General features: G+C 33.8%; 1 protein-coding gene across 1 annotated transcript in view; it reads left to right on the top strand.

Annotated features, from left to right (window-relative positions):
* The first annotated feature begins 6,499 nt into the window (after nt 1–6,499).
* Nucleotides 6,500–23,102, top strand: part of SIFaR (SIFamide receptor) — a 33,892-nt gene continuing 17,289 nt past the window's right edge. The window contains exons 1-2 of the mRNA XM_014234315.3: nt 6,500–6,861; nt 9,810–10,786. Coding sequence (XP_014089790.3) covers nt 9,823–10,786 — 964 coding nt within the window. The 5' untranslated portion in view covers nt 6,500–6,861; nt 9,810–9,822. The remainder of the gene's footprint in view (nt 6,862–9,809; nt 10,787–23,102) is intronic.

The raw sequence follows: 23,102 nt of genomic DNA on the forward strand, positions 1-23,102 counted from the left end.
CACGACAGCAGCACAATTTCCGATTTCCGAAATCGAAATAAAATCCTTGTATGGAAAACGTTTTAATTTGACAATAAATTTCTACAAAATTTGACATAGAAGATTATCCATGGCAAGGCTACAATCTCCGAATATATTGTTCAGATCGGACTACTCTTGCATCTTTATCTTTTATGCTATAAGAAACCTATTAAGGATGTTATAACTTCGGTGCAGCCGAAGTTAACGTTTTTTCTTGTTTTATTTCTAAAATACTTACCGCTGGTTAAATTCATTCAATTTTTATTTTATTATTTGTAAGCATCTCTTCAACTTCAAGTTCATAGTGTGATTATGTGCCGAAACCAAAAGTTTAAATCACAAATTTTATTTTGTGTTCACATAATTTGAAAAATTCAAACTTGACTTTAAACAATAGGTTGACAAATATTTTGACTTCTGAAATTCGAACACTTAGTTGTACATTTATCAAGTTTACTATGTTTAATTGATGTTTTCGAGAAAAAGGTTCTCAGGAAATTTCTCCATTTAATTTAATTTTAACAATGGTTGAGAAACGTATTCCGAATTAGGTCAAATTATTTTACGGATTATAAAGACAGTACACATGATTTGTGATATTGTTTATTTATAAATCCTTTTACATTATTTTCATGACGTACTATTATCATATAATTTGGTACCGGGTTAAAGAGAATTAGCTTTATCGTCAACTGATAACTACAGGATAGATGAACATATATACGGGTCTGCTTGAACTTTCACACTCATACCCTTACAGCTCTCAAATATCTATATTATATTTAGTGTAAAATGCATAGTACTGAATAATAAATTAACTGTACCTATTTTCAATTATTAGTTTGGAAAGATAGATGCTTATACACACATACACCGATGAAACATGCATGTAAGGACCAAACTAAAAACTACTAGGTAAGTAGGACAAGCAATTAGAAATCTAAATTTGAAAACAAATGTACTTGAAGCCACTTAATCAATGTATTGATTATACAGTGTGGTAGATAAAAAATTTATATTTGGATGTGGATGAAGAATTTATTTATGAGAGTAATAAAAAATAAATATGAATTTCATATAAAATTAGAACCAAGTAAACAAGTTTACTGAAAAAACGATTTTTTGAAAAATGATTGGCACCAAATAAAAATATTTTTTTTCAAATTTTCAATTCGTATGCGTTTTTTATTCGTTTTTTTTTCTATTTTTTTTTCTTTTATGTTTACAATATTTATGATGGAGCTTTAGCTCTCATTCATACATATATGTGATGAAAAATGTTCAAAAAACTTTTTCCGAGAGATCTGAACAACGAGAAAGCTTAAATCTGGCTATTATCGTGTTCCAGCAGAGATACCAAGAAAAAGATAAAACTTTATTACTTTTTCATTATAGTCGACATTACGGCGAAACCAACGGAGCACTTGAAATCTTAAAAAAAATGGGTTTTTAAACTGTCATAATTCTCAAGTACTGTATTTTTCACTAATTTACTAATTTTAGCGCTAGTTTTTCTTTTTTAAATGCAGCCAGATATTAGCTAACCATTATTTTATTTTGTAACTATAAAATTTATTAAATATACAATACATAAATAACAAATTTAAACGGGCGTAAAAGAACGCTTCAAAACCGGTCTGCTATTTTCAAGGTACTGAGTATAATTATAAAACAAAAACCACTGCTACTCAATTATTTTAAAATTTTAAAGGTATATTTGCTCTACTGGAAGACATCGGCCTACGGTTAAAAAAAAAAAATCACAAATTGGTGCCGTTTAAAAAAAAGACTGAATTTTACCAAAAATTTTGATCGTTATTGATTTGCTTTTTAATATAAAAACAACACTAGTTTTAGTCATTGGAAAGCAATGCATATACAGGGCATGCAGAAAAAACTTGATAGTGATCGGATCATTTTTAGTAGTCGCTTAAGCAAATTTGATAAATTTAGATTTGAGTGAAACGCGTTTAAAGATAAACTGATTGAACTGAGCGGCTTTACTTTCGAGAGTTGTTACTCAAAAACTATTAGAGATATTGATTTATGTTATATATGTTACTAGGCGCCCTCCGCTGCGCTCCGAGACGCTCGCTTCGCTCGCTCGCCTACGTCCGCCCCCCGCCGAGCGCAAGCTAGCTCGCTCTTATGTTAGTTGATTCTCGGCAGCAGCAGAAAACTTTTATATATAATAGAGAGATAAGCTATCGATTATTTATTTAAATTTTACCCTAGTTATGCTCCTTAAAAATTTTATTGTTAGAATTTGGAAGAAATTTGGTCTCGATACCCTGGTAACATTATTAATACTTAAAAGTAAATGCGTCTGCCATTTATTTATGCAATGAAGAAAGTGTTAAAAGTATTTCCATGCAACAATACATCCCTAATATTTGTGTGTGAGCTTATCAATGCCCCTACGCGGATATATACATGGGTGTGTACGTATGTTTATATGTGTTAAAATAAATCCCTATCAGTCATTACTGGAGCATCTTTTATAACTGGAGCATAACAAACTCCAAACAACAATAAAAATAAGAACAAATTATTTACATCAGCAAGCAAAAAGATTCGTGTACAGTCGCCCAAAAGTTTGCGGACGTGTTGTCATGTGCATTAGCTAAGTTTATCGTGCTCTGATTTGCTAAATAAATCCAATATAATTCTGGTATATATCTACGATACATTGTTTATGTACATTCACACGAAGACATAATTATATACGTATACAGGCGCAAGTATTTATATATAGAAGTAATTGTAATTTATTATTCCAAATAATTTAAATTCGGGCAAAGGTAAAACTTAGATTGTCGGATTCATAGTTGGTATTTACCATATTGATTTAAATCGTTGTTATTTAAACCCTTACTTTACTTCGAATAACTCAACACTTTATAAACACTTTACTTATTTTTATAAACACTTTTAGCAGCGATAATGTGACTTCAAACATATATATAATGTTTACACAACCATAAAAATTGTTGGCAGTCCTAAAATCATGTTTTTCCCGAGCGGAAAAGACATTACCTCAACTTACAGCTCATATGAAACAATAAAATTTTTTTTACTTCTCAACTTTGAGGCAAATTTGTTATGTCTATCCTTCGTATTTACACATGCATATACTTTTTTAACTTGTGGTGGAATGTGTGACTAAACTCTTGGGGAGTATGCTAAGTTCTTGGTATGAGTAAGTACAAATATGCGATTGAATTGCACACACACACACACACGAATACTTTCACTTTTGCTTAGGACCACGAAGACAGTTGAAAGTTTGGAATCTTATATTTGTGAATGGTTAACTGTCGATAATGGTTTATTTATTGAAAATACTTTTATGACAATTTGGCAGAGTAAGTTTTGAGGTCAATGAATTGCCCTCTTCCTCGTCAGAGTCAGCACGTCCATATGTGCACATCCATCTACAAGCACATAGGAGTTAAAAATGTGCAATGGAATAGGCCGTTTCGGAGAACATTTGACACCAAGCACAAATTAAAGGTGTCGAATGTGGTTGCAAGTAAAGTGCTTTCAGAAAGTTTATCATTACTTAAAACTTTAAAATTACTTTATTCACTGTGAAAATTGTTGCAAGTAAAGTTCAAGATATAAGAAGTAATTTGATACTGAGTAAATCGGTAATAGTATCAGTTGTTGTAATTAAAGTGCTTGCAGAAAGTCAATCAACGCTTACTCGTAGTTACAGAATTTCACTTCTGTGTAAATAGCAATTAATACCAATTGTTAAATGTAAAATAGCTCGAACAAGTCACAGTTCACATTGTTCAATTTAAGTTGATCAAAATATTTTTAGTAAAGCGCTTTCAGCAAGTCAATAAAAGAAAGTAAAAGTGCATTATATGGAAAATTTTACATTTGTCTCATATAAGAAATTTTTTCAAAATTCATTTATCAGCAGAATACTTTAAGAAAGCACTTTACTTGCAATGCCTCTGTGCATGTTTAATTCCAAATATCCAAACAGGCGCCTAAACGATGGTAAAAAAGTATTTTGTTATTTATTTATGTCACAAAAGATTCACAGTTCGGCTTGTAGCAATGGGATGGCAACTCAAAAGATATGTTTAAAATATTTTACAGTTTTACAAGAATCTTTTTGAAGGATCATACCGATTTTCAATTTAATTATTTCCAAATTATGCAGACAGTGTTGAGAAAAATATTTAAAAGTAGCAATAAATCCTTTTACCTAAGGGGCATGACATCCTCCAACTGTCTTAATAATAGATTAGTCAGAAAGAAGGCATTCCCAACTCATACTTATACAAAAGAACACAACTTTATATTCAATTTAACACATACATACATACAAGCGGACATATATACGTACGTAGTGTACTACTTTTTATATTTGACAGACATCAACTTTGCTGTCGTTGAGGGTTTAGCTAATTTATGCTGTAAGGTTGCAGAAGAGAGAAATGAAGAAACTTATGGTGGAGAGTGTGGCGAGCGCAACGGATGGTGTCTAAAGTTTGTCATTGTTGTTGAGGGACATCAATGGTAGCGTATGAACTGTTTATGAGTGAAAAATTAAACAACGCTCAATTCAAGCGTTGCCACGTCGGTATTTTTTTTAAATATATATTTTGGAATTTATAATTGTGGTCTGAATTGGGACTAGAACATATATTTAAATTTAATCTAGAAATAATTTGATGTTTTCGGTTTCAATAACTACAGCAATATACCCTTTAGTATGCACATCTGCTGGCCGTTTTAACGCTTTCCGAAGAATTTCCTATAAACTATTTTGATAGCAAGGTTTTGGATACCAATAAACTTTCAAAAATTCACATAAAACTGCATTGAGTTCTTCTTTCGGTTTTTAGAGAGTTCTATAATTCTAACTGTATCAGATATCGTAGCAACAAACTTCTTAACCTGTAAAGGGTATAATCTTCGATCTTTTTGTGAGAACAATTAATGGTAACACCTAGTGTGATATTTAAAAAATAGACCATACCTTTTAAAATAACATAAAAAATTTTTAAATTAATATCTTAAACAAATTTTTGAGTTACAGGTGTAGCCGCTACTACTTTTCAAACTTTTTTTTTAAGTTCTGTATACAGTTCTCTATGTCAAGACCTAATGTTGACATTTGATAAAAACGCCGCCATTTTGTCAATTTTTGATTTTTTCAACCGGATATCATTGTACGCACAATATCTTCTGGTAGAGAATTGTTTTTTAAAATTCATTCACGGATAAAGCCAGAATCACTGCATCAGTGGACGCACTATTTTGAGCGTCGTCGGAAATCGCGTGTACTTGAAAAATATTAAATTTTTTTTCTTTAAACATTTTTCTGTGTCTTCTTCAAATATGTATTAACGTACCCTTAAAAAACAATTCATATAGTATTTTTTTTTAATTCACAAAAGCGTCCACTAGGATGTCCCTTAAAGCTCATCGTCAACAAACTAAGTCTACAATTGTCTACCATCGCCGATATCCTTGAAATCCCAACAAGAAGTAGTGCAATTAGGGACCAATTTTAACTAGGTCGACAACGGGAAGTTAGGGTTCTTCCTGATCAACAATAATTAAGGGGTTTTTTCGTTTAGTCTTGTAAAAAATGAAGTTCCTTTGAAAATAAGCAATACAATAAAGTTTCAACACTTATTGTATATACATATGTTTACGTCTATGATGAAAATAAAAAATTCTTCTAATATGAAACAGTAATTTTGAACTAAAGATTATAAAAATACTTTTTCAATTTATTTTATATTATTTGTATAGAATTTGACTGAAATATTAATTTACCATTAAGTGTATTCAAAATCCAAAATTTGGAAAATTTTATGCAACAGATCTGGCGACCTGTTAAAGACTCAAATGCAATTGCATAAAGCGTGCATACACATACCAATAGATATAGCCATCCCAGACACATACCAACAAACCCCAAATATCAAATATACAAGGACGAAAGTTGGGCACTAACGTCTCGTCCAACACTCGTAATTGCACTCAAACGAGTTGAGCGAGCGCTGAGAGAGCGCGCAGCAAGGAAACAAAGGACCTACATTCACAAGTCAGCGCCAAGCAACAAACATCAACAAATAGGTGACAGCCAGAGAGTGTGGAGAGTAGCACAAAGTCGAAGTCTTGGAAGCAGCAGCAGCGACAACACCGAGCAAAACGAGTATACCAAGAGTAATGGTAAATGGGGATAGTAGCGCAGTTGTTGTAGGTGTTGTTGTGTGGGCCATAGGTGGCTCGTAAAGTTTCGTATTGGCAACAACGAAGTGGATCGCTAAAAGCGAAACTGTGCCACCCAGAGTACCAAATACACAGACATATACCGATGCATACCGATGTTTGTGCGAGTATATCCTGGTAAACGATGTATGTACACAACATATATGCATATGTATTTAGAGAATGAAATGTGCTGGCACACAAAGTTTGACAACAGTATGGCTTTGAACACGAAACCGTTAACAACGATAGTGCGCCTAAGGAATTAAAAAAGATAAAAGCCACACAACGTAACATATATGAAAAACAGGAAACACGCACACAAGCAAATGTCAAGCAGGCGAATGAACTAACTCGCGTTTAAAAATAGTAAACAAAACAAAATCGCTCAGTTCGAGTGAAGGAAATACATTTTTGTACATATGCAAAGTGGAAAGCATAATTTTACAAACGCCTACTCATACATAACACCAAATCGTAACATTTACCGTTACTGTGTGTGTGCCTGTATGTGTACATGTGGCTGAAGGCAACGCGTACGACGAGTACTTTGTGCTGAACTCCACGCTACTCCAGTTTTGTGCTGTGCAGTTCACGGTAATACAAGATAAACCAGTTGATTTTGAATTTGAATTGAGCTGTGTGCGTTTTGTGGGTGTTGGATTTAAGCGCTTACATAGCCAATTAAGCTTAGATGCTGTGTGGCTTAAGAAGTAATCAGAAGCGCACAATACCGCATTTAAAGTTGGTGTGTTACTTAGTTAGCGTAAATTTTGCGTTAAAATAGTGGGATCAAAGCTGTAGACGCAAAAAAAGACAACTGAAAAGTAATTTTGGCAAAAGAAGAAAATGTGGAAAAGGTCACTGGGCAAGTGATATTTGTGAATCTTAGAATGTGCTTTTAGTTAATTGGTATTAAGCAATTTTTTTTGTTTTTGCTTTCTTCGTGCACTTAATTACGGTATAACCACATTTTAGTAGCACTTTTTTTTGGACTCAACTGTGACCCATTGTGTTAGAATAAGTGTTTATTACTCACTCATATGCAATGGTTTGTATGTGTGTGTGCGTCTGCATACGCCAGTGTATTATTAAATATTTTCAAAGTTATGCGATAACAGTCCCATGACCCTTTTTAGTTTAATGCTTCGTTTTCTTTATTTTTAAATACCCATTTTATATATGTACGTACAAATAACTGTGCATATGTATGTATATTTATAATCCACTAAGGCATCACAATTGTAGTCCAGTCATTCGGAACAGTTGTGCTATTTCATTTTATTGCTTGGACTCTGCATATATGTATGTATATATTGTATATGTGTGTGCTTTGTTGTTGCCATTCATTCATGGAGTTTGTCTGGAGACAAAACTTGTGTGACAACAGCAGTGGCGTCGACGCCATCATCCCTGTTCGTTAAGAGAATAGAAAGAAATTAAAGCATAATGGAAAAAAGGATCAACAAATCACACGTGTACACACATGCATAGCCAAAGGCATAAATTGAATGTTATAAATTTAGTCGAAAAGTTAGTAGCAGCAGCGACAGTATTTAGTGAGCGGTTCAGCCCATTCCACCCCTTCAAAGCTTTCACATATCGATGCTCAGTGGCACGCAGCACGCATTCAAACGTAACGGTTATTCGTAGGCAATCTTTGTGTCAGATAAATATCCAAGTCATATATTGTCGCCTTGTTGTCTGCTACTGAACTTTTTATCGCTCCATCAGCTATCGTAAACGTTGCTGTTGTTGTTGTTGCTGAACTCAGTGGTTGTATGTTTGTTGGCCTTTTTATTGTGTGGCAAGGTTGGGTTTGTCAAGCTGCTACTTAAGGGTAACAATTACAACTGCGCTATTTGGGCATAGTAAATATTTGTTTTAAGTCATGTGCATATAAAAACACATACACACATACAAATAAGCAATATTATATAGCGGTGTATTTTGGCAATGTTCATAGCTTTGTGGCAAATATAACACTTAAGTAAGCGGATAATTTCGACACTGATTGTGGATTGTGCTTCATTGCAGTAATTGATTTTAATGTCGTGTATATGATAAAATACATACATACTTATATATATGTATGTATACAAAAAGCTATGTAATGAAGTGCTCAGAAATATATGTATGTATGTATATGACACCAAAAATAGCTACAGTTGCAGTTGCATTGGTGCCTAGAATTGTTTCATACAGAATTTCATAAACACACCTCCACAGACACCTACACGGCCAGCGGCGCCAGCAACCTTGCGAAATGTGAAATTTTCGAGTTGCAACCTTCAAAACAAAACCGAAATTGGTTTTCAAGCCCTTTGCTTGTTACATTTTTTTTATGAGCATAGACACATATGTAGGTACATATGTATGTATGTATGTACATTTATATGGGCATTTGTTGGTGTAATTGCAAAATTAGGCGATGCCATTTTACTTGGTTTTACCGTATGTTGCACTGCAATAAATATATGTATGTATATAAATGTATATACATATATACGGTATATATCCATGTTTTACATATGTTTGTATGTATTCATCTGGACGGTGGCCTTAACGAGAATATCTGCACAAGGTCCTCAGGCAGAAAGTACAGCAGTGGACCTTGAGATGTTTTACAGGCGGGAGAGGTTGTGCAATCAGCTCTGTTAGGCGGTAAATGCATTTCCATAACAACAATAATAATAAATTTTGCAGATATCGTTTCATCAGAGCTCTCGTTATTTAAATAAATAAGGGAGAGTTCGTAAAATAAGATAAAAATTTAATATGAAGTAATTTAAACATTTTTCAAGCAAATAAATAATATATATATAAATTACAATAGTTGCAAACATAATTATAAAGAATAGATTATGAGCAAATCCAACCAAAATGAGTTTATTAGGGAATACTTAATAGCTTCGTTGTAATTTATACTTGACAAAAATCCGGCTCCAGTGTAGAAAAATAAATAAACAAGAAAATACGTGAACTTCGATTGCACCGAAGCTATAACACCCTTCACAAATACAAAAGATTGCATACAAGAAATTGATTTAAATCAGTCAATTTGTATAGCAGCTATATGCTATAGTGGTCCGATTTAAATATTGTTTGTTCGGAGATTGTACGATTGCCTTGAACAATAATTCATGGCTAAATTTCGTAAACATATCCTGTAAAATATATGAGGACTTTATTTTGATCGATGCTATAGTGATGCGATTTCAACGATTTGTCTATGACAATAATTTAGTTCATACCGAATTTCATAAAGATGTATCGTCCAACCAAAAAGTTTTTCATGCAAGGGCTTGATTTTAATCGTTCGAAAAAACAGTAAAGATTTAAGTAATTTGAGAAAAAAATAACGCTTTTCAAAAGAGTTTACCGAGTGTAATGGGTGGAAAGCTTTGTTAGGCAAATGCTCGTATTTTCAGGAAGGCATTTTTTTCAGTCCAATTTTATAAACAAATATTTATTATATGTTCAAATGCCACCTTGGCGTATTATTACATTGCTAATATAGTTATATTTTTACTTCTCCCCCGCAGATCAGCCCCAACTATGGTGGCATCGAACGATATACAAAATATTTTGAAGAAACTACAAAAGTACCAACATTTAAATGGAACGAATTTGTTAAAACCTTTGCGCAATAGAACGTCAGTCACAACATCGAAATATGATAGCAACAATCAGAAAGCAACAATCGGCGCGAGTCTACAGCTCGCACGAGAGAACAATTATATCGAGCCCACTGCAATACCGAATGCAGCCGACTTAGCCGAGCAGCGCGTTAATATCACAAATAATTTTTTAGATTTACTACTAAATCCCGAATATGTGGAGCAATTCACTGAAATGAATAACGATCTATTGCACGCCTCAAATGAGACGGCGACCAATGACGTGAACGTGTCGGTGTCCCCACTCAATGCAAACATCATAATGTCACCTGCCGCGCTCACAACTCTTTACACAAAAAACGAAACACTCTTACAGCAAAATGCTCCGCCCAGCAGTCTGGTGGTAGATACATTGTTGGGTTCGGTTATGACAACCGCCACAGCCACGGTGACCGGTTCCTCGAATGCGTTTAGAACGGAAGACCTGCTGCTCGATCGTTTGCCATCGGATGTGCAGAGTGGTGCCACTTTAACGAGCTTTTATGCCAATTTGTTGGCAGATATATCACCATCCTCCACTTTCACTGCCGCCGTTGAAACAATGTCGACGCCAACAGTGCTGTTGCCAACCGCCGATAATGATACGGTCTATTGGGAACATGGTGCGACTGACTTTGACTTGCTCTATCGCCACTCACTGGCCATGACGATTGTCTATTGCTTTGCCTATATTATTGTCTTTCTAGTCGGTTTGGTTGGCAATAGTTTTGTGATTGCCGTCGTATTGCGGGCGCCACGAATGCGTACGGTCACCAATTATTTTATTGTCAACTTGGCGATTGCTGATATATTGGTGATTGTGTTTTGTTTGCCCGCCACGTTGATGAGTAACATTTTTGTGCGTAAGTATTGCATATTTTCCTTACATTAAATATTCAATGAATCCTCTTCCTGAAATAAAAATTTGTTTTCAGAAGTATCTAACAAAAATTTTATAGTCGTAATTCAGAAAGCTAGTTATAAATTTATTCAAATAATTTTATTATAACCTGGTAGTAAAAGACAACATTACTCTATTTTTCTCCGAAAATATCATATTTAATATATATGAAAATATTTGATCAACGGCGACCTTTTTATAATTTTAATTCTTTCTTTTCAAGTGCATACTTTTGCTTCTGTGGCAATATGCTAAAGTGGCTTAAGTCTGGGTACACTTTTGTACCTCTAGTAAAAATTTAGTTATACATAACTTTTGACATTACCACCATAATTTAAAACTTTGTTTTAGAGGAAACACTACTTTGACTTTCGAATGGGATGGTCGGAAAATTCAAACATGATATTTATTTATCTCAAAGTCAACGAATAAACAAACTTAATTTATTTGTTATATAAATACAAAAAATGTATTTTGCGATTTTATTAAACGAGTTTTAGTATTAGAAATAGGTGGCAATTATATTCTAAAAATCAATATTAAGTGATTGCTAATATGTTTTTGTTATTATTACTGTAGTGTATGATGTGAAATTAAATATATTTCATTCATTCTCCATTTTTTGTAATACGTTTCCATTCCATTCTGTTTTAAATATTTTTCATATAATCTGAAATAATGCTTCAAAAACCATTCACATAATAGCTACACTTTAAGTTTAAACTGAAGCAATTCTTATTTTTCGAAAATGGTGATAAATCTTTTTAAAATACCCAAATATCATATGATCCGTCTTTTGTTTTCGTTAAACCTTTTCTGATCATGTGTATCTGTAAATTACTGTAAATTCTTTGCAGTTCAATATATGTATAAACCAAAATTTTGAGGCACCGTATCTAGTATCTATACCACCTAATCAAATTGACCCAGATTAAACAATTTAAACTGCGCGCTAGATGTAAATTAGTGATAACATCGAAAAACAAAAAAAAAAGTGCTTGAAAATCGTGGAGTTGGCATCAGAGATATAGTAAAGGACCTTAACATCTCAGATGCTATACACTGTCTATAGCATATGTACTCTAACTAAAAGTTACTCATACGCCATGTTGAAACACAGATTGATTACTTTGTCAGGTGGGACTAATTTACACAAAAAAAGTCCAGAAAATGGTTTAAATCGTACTCTAATAGATTTTATAAATTTACAAAGTACCAGTGCCCAAGGGTTTAAATTTTTTTTACTTATGTTCAATAACTCTACATCTTATTCAAACCAAGCTTTAAGGGTTCCCATCTAGACGGACTTAATCTATAAAACTAGTGCAAAATTGAGTTCAGTATGAGAACGGGATGTCTACCTCTTTTTTCGTCTACCAAACTCGGCAAACATTTTCCAACCAGATTTGCTAGGCATTGGAGCACTCTATAGGACAATAAAATGACAACCAATTATTATCTTAGGAGAACAACTTAAAAAAAATTTACTTATTATATAGAATTGCTAAGGACATAGTTTTAAAATATTCAAGTCGTAGAGTCTTCCTTTATAAGTTTACAGGAGCTAAGGAAATTCAAATACAGTTATTCGCTCTTGTGTCGATGACTTCAAACTTTCGCTATAAGAGGGAAGAGGTTGTCCTCTACAATATATGTTTACACTTAAACGGTATCAAACAATACAACTAAATTTTTGCAAGTAATGCTAAAGGCTATGACGTCGAAACTTCTTGCACGATGTTAAATATAAATAAATGTTTTTTGGTCTCTTCATACAAAATAACAGAGTCATACATAATTTGCTGTTTCACGACGATTGGACACCAGTAATAAAAAATAAATGATTGATTCGCTTTATTTCCGTTAATGCATAAAAAACTAACTACCTAAGACATTAATGAGCTATAATGACTTTTACAGATTGTTTTCGGCACCGTTAAGGGAAAGCGTTTTTTCTGAAGTGTAAAAATAAACATTAGCTTCTAAATATACATATATACGTGTATATGTATATAGCAGATATATAAAAAATTAAGTTAAGATAATCTCAACATAACACTTAATGCCAGTATTTTGCTTTAAAATTGGAATTGCGGCAAGAAAAGTACCGCATTAAAGTACATACATAAATGATAAGTATATATATACGTACTTACGTACATATATGTACATATTTTCAGCAGTATTTACAAACACTTGATATCAATCTCATGTCCTTCAACAATAATGACAGGCATCGTTAAAAATAAGATTTACGTAGCATTGCTTCTGTTCTAAAAGAAAGAATAGAAAGTTGGTTAGCAGATACACATAGACACATTTAAATATCATATATTCTATGTGTTACATATATTCTATTTATTACATAGTTTTAATAAGGTTATCGTCATGCGAATATTTGGATTGTACACATCTGTGCTTATTTAAGCATTAAAATTAAGTACTTATGCCTTTGCATATTTTTCAATTTTACGTTTCATTACACATTTTCGGTGTACTTCAAAGCCCCATTATTTATTTTTTGTTGCTTTCGTGATGCGAATTCCTTTTTGAAACCAAAAATTTGAGTAATCTTAAACCACACATGCACGTAGGCGTGTATGTACTTAAAAATCATGCCACAGCTTTTGCTGTTATGTATCATAACATATATGCTTAATAGACTTGTGCATAACCGTTAAGAAATCCTCTAGCATTGTACTGTTTTATTTACAGAGGATTAGGAACCATAACTAGCCCATAAACATTTTTATACATCGAAAAGGGTATATTCAATTTCTACGAAGTTTGTAACACCCAAAATGAAACGTCGGAGACATATATAAGTATATAAATACTTATATAATATATATATATATATATATATATATAATACTGATATACATATACATATATATATATAAATAATCAGCTTGACGAGCTGAGTAGCCATGTTCGTCCGTCTGTATACACTCAAACAAGTTCCTCAGTTTTGAGATATCGATCGAAAATATGCACAAGTCCTTTTCTTCGTAAGAAGCTCCTCATTTGTCGAGACTGCCGATGTCGGACCACTATACGATATAGCTACCATACAAACTGATCGATCAAGTCCTTGTATTGCATAGATTATTGTCCAAGGTAAATCTTACAATTTTCGAACAAACTGGTTAGAAGGGAGTACTAAAGCAATAGCTGCCAAATAAATTGTCCACCTTTTCTTGTTTTTTTTTGTCTTTAATACCGTTACTTATTTACTTATGTATGATGCTAGTCAAAATATTGATTTTCGAAAAAATGCGAGTTCCCTAATAAAATGTAGCTGTTTGTGAAAAAATGTACACTTCAGAGCGGCTTAAAAACCGAAATTATTATAAAAAATCTTATTCCGTCGATCATTACTTGACAAATATATCTAAGAAGATCGCGGATAAATTTCAAGTGGATGGGTCCAGCCATATCAAAGGAAATTTTCCTCATCGAAAAAATATAATATAATATTCAAATTTATATACAAGTATATATTCAATTTCTCAAAAGTATCTGCATTCGATATTCAAGGAAAAAAATCGATTTTTTTCAAATTTATAAGTGAATATAACTCCTTCAATCAAATTAAGCTTTTATTCCATTCATCAATACAGCGCGCTTATTTAGTAAGATCTACAGCTCTTATAATAGCAGAAATATACTACGTAAAATAAATAGATGTCCAACACTTAAATAATTTAACAATAATTACCACATTGAATATTCGTCAGGTTTGTTCGTAGATATTTACATTAAACTTCAATTGTTTTCAAAGGGTCTAACGTTCCTAGTTAGTAAGTAGTATATAAAAACCTAAAGATCAGACTTTCCTAATAAATGGAATTTTTCTCCAATATCCATTAGTAATATTCGCATTTTCTAGGGTTACCCACTCTATCTTATTAGTAAACATGATGTACTGTTGCAAAGGCTGAAGATTATTATGAAAGTTCGGATTTTCTCTGCCGGGTGGCTGTGAGTATAAGTATATGTGAGTATATTTTTGTATGCATGTACATAAGTATATGTAAGGCGTATACTCAATGAACTGTCGCCACAAATTGCGGGTTAGTCAATGTTGGCGTGGCATTTGCCTAGACCGATTTTACAATGAAGACGCTAATACACACTCGCAGATATGTAAGTATAAATATTATATTATAAAGAATATTTTGTGACACTGATAGAGCTGTAATGTGCGCTGAATGGAGTTTTGCATGTACTGATTTCGTAATTTCACCTTTTGCCTCGACGGTTTGCTTGTTATTGAATTTCAAAGGCTCAGCGCTAATAGTCTATGTCTTCCACCGTTTCAATAGTGATTATAATGACAAATATTATATATACAATTATGTATATGTGTGTGCTCATTGCTGATGGCGCCTACATGTGTTTTTTTTTTTTTTTTTTTTTTTTTTTTTTTTTTTTTTTACACACTACCTACATGTGTGTGTGAATGTGTTTGTATAGCGCTCATAATATTTAAGTTTATTCATACCATAAATGCTAGCGTACCTTGGTTTTGCTTCATACGACACACACACACATACACATTTGTTAAATGTAAACTGTATTGGTCTGCATATCCGTATAGTTTAGTGTTTGTTGTGGAAAGCAATACCATGAATGCAAAAGCTAGCAAAAACAAAAACAAAAGAGCAAGAGCCGAGCGCCATCCAAAGGATCATCGACACAGTACTGACCTAATTTCATATGTTCCACTATGTACCACAAACATAAGTACATGTGTTTTTATGTATGTGAAGCAAAAGTTTATTTGTTCTACACTACGCTTTATTTGCTTTGAAAAAGTTGTCGGGGTATGTATGTACACACACACACATGTATGTGAGTACCCAGGCACATTGTATACCCACTCATTCATGTACCTTTTCACAGCGTTGAGCAAAAGCAGAAATTTGTGGCAATCTGTGAGTCTGAGTCTAATATTTGTGGGTCAATTGGGTGAGCAGAATATATTCAACACTTTACCGAGTTCAAGTGTTGGCGCTATGTACCTACATTCATGCCACCGACATATATGTGTGGAATGGTGGGTATTTAAGCACCTGCAGCGCAAGAAGGTGTGGTGAGTAGTACACAAGTAACCGACAACCGTTGGTGGACAGTGTTAGGTCGATAGTTTTCAGGTGATGAGAAATAAGATTCCATTTATTTGTTTATGTGTCTACTCGTGTGTGTGTGCGTGTGTTAATGTGAAAGTTCTCATTCACTAGCATATTGCCCATGATCCGTATACATATGTTTGTTTGTATGGAATGTTGGCAGGGCAGCAGGCAGTCGAAGGCTAAGTCGCAGACGATGGTTGATTTGCATGAACCATGGGTGGTTGGTTAAATGAGGCAATCTGGCTCGGTCAAGAGTGTATCACATGCAGATTTATTTGTGTGCTTAATAGATTTTAACAAAAATTCCATCAAATGTTTATTGCCCTCTTAACAATTTTAAGTAAATCATTTGTATGTGAATTAATATGCAATATACATACATTCAGCAAATAACAAGATGCGTTTTTGTAGAATCAAAAAAGTCTTAAAATAGGGTATTTATTAAAACTAAAATTAAGTTTGCCACGAAGTTTGTAAAATCCAGAAGATCGGAGATCTTATAAAATAAACATTTAAACGGCGATTTAGCAATGTCCGTCGCGTTTTGTTCTAAATTTTTGCACACAAGTTTTTTTCACCAAGATGCTGCTCATTTGTTGGAAAAGCCGATATTGGACCACTATAGCTTATGGTCACCATATAAACTGATCGATCGAAATCAAGTTCTTCTACGGAAAACTTTTTCATTTGACGAGTTATCTTCCTGAAATTTGGTATACTCGTAGATTACACTAATTTACAGTTATTTTGCGACTGTTATGTTAGAGGCTGTTTCATGCTAATTTTGGGTTGCTAAAACCGAATAATAACAAGTAAGGAAGGACTAAATGCGGATGTAACCGAACATTTTATACTCTCGCAAAGTCAAATGGTATACTCGTTTGAGATTTCTTTGTGCATTGACTGATATTTTCGGTAGAAGGTCAACTATAGGCACTGGGGTCCACATATTTAGTACTTAGGGGCTTGAACAAAAAATTTTAACTGCAGATGCCCCTCCCTACTGTGATCCTTTGTACCAAATAACAGTCTTGTATCTTGTTGTGGAGCTTAGTTATGGCAATTTATTTGTTTTTGATTAATGGTGTTTTGTGGGCGTGGCAGTGGTCGATTACGCCCATCTGCAATACCAACCGTCTTACGGTACCAAGAAGCATGTGTACCAAGTTTCATGAAGATATCTCAATTTTTACTCAAGTTACAGCTTGCACGGACGGACGGACAGACGGACAGTCACCCGGATTTCAACTCGTCTCTTCATCCTGATCATTTATATATACATAACCCTATATCTAACTCGATTAGTTTTAGGTGATACAAACAACCGTTAGGTGAACAAAACTATTATACTCTGTAGCAACAGGTTGCGAGGGTATAAAAAAGTTCCTAACACGTAGCATTTTTTGTGTTGTAGTAAAGGAGTGTACTAACCACCAATATTTATCAAAATGACAAAAATAGATGTACGTAATGGAAAATTTTTGATCTCAAATTCGTACTCAGAACACCTCAAATACTCTCTTTTCTCTGAGCACATGAGTCGGAAGTATTTCCTTCAGATTTGTTGACTAGTGTTATTGTTCACGATAAAGATACAGTCTCCAAATAAATTGTTCCGATGGAAACAATATATGACTTCATTCATATAATTGCCAAATTAATCAGCAATAGCATAAATAATATTATACAAATAACATTTTTTTGGGCATATCTTTTTTTTTAAGAGAAAAATATTATATTCATAGTTTAATTAATACAAACCTTTCTAAAAAATATTAAATGAATTTATACATTATACATCTTACATACATAGAGTATTTATATTCTAGTTAAAAATAAATACCATGTTTCAGCACTTTTGAGGACTTATGTACAGATTTCTATTTTAATAAGATGGTATTTCTTAATATTTTATTATTAATATTTCTAACAGTCATACCCTTAATTTTGGTTCTAAGAATGTATTAAGAAATTACAAATATGAAATCAATGCTCTAGTTTTATTTAGTAACATATTTGTACACGGACACGTATGTATATTCATCATTTGAATAATTTTACACATACAAATATACCGTTATGCGATTGAGGCTCGAAAAACTTTTGAAAATCATATAAGCAAGGGGGTTTGACAGTCCATAGTACTAGTTAACAACTGAGCGATTATTTTCCACTTTCACCGCTACACTTGCTTGCCAATGCACTGAATTTGACAGCCCGCAAATGTAAAATAATTGTTAAACCGTCACAAGCATACACCCATACATACGTACACATGCACTTAGAAATGTAGTACATGCATTAAAAATTGTATAAAAACGCAAGTAACAATGACGAGCAGACTTGTACTCAGACACGACAGCCGTTTTGTTGATAGCTGATGACTATTATTTTATGGCTCCGATGGTAAATGGTAAATGTTCGGAGGTCAAATGCACTGCAGGCAGTTGTTGATAGGAGCCGGTTTGACATCGAAGGTCTTATGGTAACGGCAAAAGTGATAGGAACTTACTTTTCTGCTGTCGCGGAGGCGTTGGTAAATATACCTACCAGTATATAAGGATATATATGTAAATATATATGTTCGTGTATATAAGTGCAAAAGTGGGTTGGCATTTACGAGCTTTGAAAGCAATGAAAATATACGCGAATGATATCGTGCTCAATGAGAAATAAAATTAAGAAAGGGGGTTTCTCAGTAAAACACTTACGCCGCACCGCTTTCTCTACAGCTATGCACACACTTATCAACAGAGGGGGGTGTGAAAACAATGTTGCACCTTCATCAACTACACCCCACCCAGCAGAATCAGGTATATTTTACCCAACCTCGGCACATACAAGTGAAGAGCGTCCAACTTGCTGCTTCTGGGCGGCAGATGTCTGCAAAAAGCCTTTTGGAATGCGCCACTCAAACCACAAAATCACTATCAGCACGTAGATATGCGTGTATATACATGTGTGTGTGCGAGTGTGTCTGTGGTAAGCAGCAATAAGGCGTGTGTTGCAGCAATGTAGGTGGTGCCAATATTTATGGTAGTAATAGGCGACGGCATGACAGGTGGGATGGCGAGCAGGTGAAAGGTTATATTGGTGAATCCAAGGCTATTTGCGGCTGGTTAAATTGACCTAAATATTTTGCTCAATGACCTAATCGTCAGGGTTATTCGCGTTGCAACTGCTATTGTCGATGCAACCCGGCAGTGCAATAACAATCACTTTCATGTTTATGTCAACATTGACAGCAACGTCGGCGATATTATAGTCTCAATGCACACATAGACATCCATGCATATATGCAAATTTCATATGGAAATTCAGTTCTTAAAACAAAAATTTAAATATAAATATGTATGTACAGGGTTTTCCAATAAGAGTGATTTGATTTTCTTTTTCAAAAAAAAAAAAATACACTAATTGTTAAGGAAATTCAAATGTTTTTTGAGAGTCTAACTTCAAAAATAATCCCACAAAAGTAGTTTAATGGCATTAAATCACAACTTTTTGGAGGCCATTCAGTGTCACAATTTCTTGAAATTATTGAATCTCCAAACTATTCTCGCAATAATTCGATTGTTGCACGTGCTCTGCGATACGTCGCCCCGTCTTGGTGGAACCAGATGTTTTGCAAGATACACTTCTTTCAATGGCGGCCTTAACAATGCGTTGGTTATCGTCGATCTATACCCCTCTCCATTAACAGTAACGGTGTCAACAGCTTCATTTCAAAAAAAGTACGGTCCAATGATTCCACCAGACCAAAAACCACACTAAATAGGTGAATGTAATGGTTGTTCATGAATAATTTGTGGATTTTCTTCGCACTAGAATCGACAGTATTGTTTATTTACCGCACCACTCAGATAAAAGTAAGCCTCATGGGAGAATATAATTTTCTTAAAAAAACCGTTATCTTTTTCAAGTTGTTCCAAGTCAAAATCAGCGAATGCACGACGTTTACGATGGTCCAATGGCTTCAGTTCTTAAGTAAGAACAATTTTATACGGATGCAAGCTCAAATCCTTACTCAAAATCTGCCAGGTTGGGGTTTAAGAAAGTCCCAATTCTTTAAGACGTCTTGGAATCGACAAATTGTGGTCTTTAGCAACACTTGCATGAACGTTAGCAATATTTTTATTACTTCGAGCGATTCTTTGTCTTATTGGCACTTGCACATTATGTAAAGAAAATGTACGGTCGAAATTTTCAACAATTCGACGAATAGCGATAACAGGTTGACGATTATTACGACCATAAAATGGTAAATGCCACACGAAATGTTGCAATTGAAGAACATTTTTTTTGATAATAAAATTTAATAAGTTGTAAACGTTGTCCTTGCTTATATCTTTTCATGATGAATTGAAAAATTTCTGAATAAAATGAAAAAAAAGTAGAGATCATGACATACTAAAAATTGCCGAAACGGCACTTAGAAGTCATATCATACCTATTGGAAAACCCGATATTTGCAAGACAGATATAATATTCGAAGTGTGAGTCCACCGGTAAAATTTTAATATTGCGCAAAAAATTAAATAAAGTGTGACAAAGTATGTAAAATGTTAACAAAGGCCTATGTTAAGTTTGTTATGAGTGAAACAAGACTTTACGAGTGGTATAAGCGTTTCCATGATGGCCGCGTGATGTCGCTGAAGACGACAAAAGCTCCGGACGCAGTAGCATTTCAACAACTAATAAAAACGTGGAAAAAGTAAAAGCAATGGTTATGAATGATCGCTGAATCACAATCAGAGAAGTCACTGATGATTTTGGTAAATCGATTGGCTCATGCCTTCAAGTTTTTTCGAATGTTTTAGGTATGAATTTTGAACAGCAGCGAATGAAAGTTGCTCAGGTATCACTAAATGAGGTTAAGGACGATGTATAATTACTGAAACGTGTTATTACTGGTGACGGAACATGGTTTTACGGATATGAACGTTGAAACTAAGGCTCAATCGTCTCCAATTTATACATTTCTTTTAAAAAACGAAATTCGTCAAGCTCATAAAAACACATCTAACCTTAGCGGTTGCTACAGACAAAGTAAGCAATGAATACAGCAGAAAATTGTATCGTACTTCATTGTATGTACATATATCAACATAATAAAGTTAAACGATTTGATTCTCCAAACTGGCGAATTATTAAAATTTCCGTTAATTTTTCAAAACACCTTGAATATCAAATTTATAGGTATGTGCTTTACCTTACCTAGAAGAATTCTTTTTATGTGTAATAAATTAATAAATAAAATAATAGTTTAAAATTTTTTTTTTTTTTGTAGTTTTCAACATAACCGTTATATGGGGAGTGGGCGTGGTTATTATCTATTTTCACAGCGAATGAAAAAGGGCTAAAAGGACTTCCTCTCAGCAAATTTGGTTCAGTTAACTTTAGCGGTTTGGAAGATATATACAATAAACCATTTAGGGGGCGGAGATACGCCCACCTTTAAAATAATGGGAAACTGTTATCAAATTATTACATTGTCATCGGTCCTTGACAAGTCTGCAAAGTTTCAAGTTGATCAGACTTCTGGAAACCGGTGAAAATTGAACTCTAAGATTCCATTACATACATAAAACCCAAGCTAATAATAACGTATTAAAAAGGGTGTGTGCCTTTGCTAGCTTATCTGTCAAAGTCACCATCCATCTGTTTGTTTGTGAGTTCACAATCATTTATTAATTTTTATACCCGGAACAGGGTATAATAAGAATGTCTCGAAGGCTCTATAAAGTATATAAATGGTCAGAGTGATGAGCTAAGTCACGATTTTGACATGTCCGTCTGTATATATGCAAGCTAATCTCTCAGGTTTTGAGAAATCAATTTGAAATTTTGCACACGTCCTTTTCTTCCCAAAAAGCTGCTCATTTTTCGGAACCGTGGCACCCATACACACTGAACAATTAAAATTAAGTTCTTGTATGCAAAAGTTTTTTATTTGAAAAGTTATCTTCACAAAATTTGGGATGGTTTATTATCAAGGCAACGGTACAAACTTTGAAGAAATTGTTCAGATTGGACCACTATAGCATATAGCAGCCATACATACTTATTGACCAAACTCAAGTTTTTGTAAGGAATTTTTTTTCTATTTAACAAGGTACGTTCACTACATTTGGCATCGATTTTTATCCAAGGCAACGGAAGCCAAGCTAAAATCAATGAAACGGTCGATATTTTTTACTGTATGGTTTAATAGAATGCTAATGAAATGTAGCACTGGACTCTATCCTCAAATAAATACCAAACTAATTCTTTTTGTTTCAATAGTGTATCGAAAAAATAAATAAAAACGAACAATTTTTCTTAAAAGTAATAGTTATAACATGACCAAACCAAAAATTTTAGTATGCCTGTTTCCTATGTATTAGAGCTTAAACTTAAAACTGAAATCATTTGTAATTTAAAAAACGTTTAGAAGAAATTTATTAATGTTGACTGTCAGTGACAGGTAAGAATTTACCCGCGGTAAGGCATGCCTGTCGTAAAAGGCGACTAAAAGCCAAATTCACTATGACTGTTATTATGTACCTTGCTCAGTAATATCAGCATAGTATGTCAGAAATAGTGCTATAATACTCAGCTTGAACTGATATTATAGACTTTAAATGAAAAAGCAAGTAATGGGTTGCTCAACTGGCAGTAGTTTGGGCTACGCAGTCTTACCGGAGACTTTCTGGTACCACGGGGAGCAGAAAGCCCTTGGATTTCGGTCCAATCTGCTCATTGGGTTATGGCCCCTTTGGGGAGATTCGTGGTGGCTGTGGTTGAAACCTAAATGCAGGAAGAACTGAAAATTCAGCCTAACTGTTTGTTCAGTTCTAAAATAAAGTTGCAAAAAGCAACTGGGTTCCGTACCCTAAAACGGAAGAGGTTTTAGGTCGGCCTCGAATCATACCAAGATGGTAGTGTGGACCCAGACACACTGCCACTGGTATCCAAATAAATACTTGCAAATAGCTCGTATTGTTTGGGGCGCTTATCAACGCATTGTATTGATACGTTGTGTTTTGGAACACCGTGAGGTAAGGCCGTCGCCGGAAGGTACTCACGTAAATCAACAACGAAAGTTGTCAGTGAGACCAACAGTATCATCCGAATGTTGAATAACCATATATCAACTCG

This window comes from Bactrocera oleae, chromosome 2, assembly GCF_042242935.1.
Source record: "Bactrocera oleae isolate idBacOlea1 chromosome 2, idBacOlea1, whole genome shotgun sequence".
NCBI lineage: Eukaryota > Metazoa > Arthropoda > Insecta > Diptera > Tephritidae > Bactrocera > Bactrocera oleae.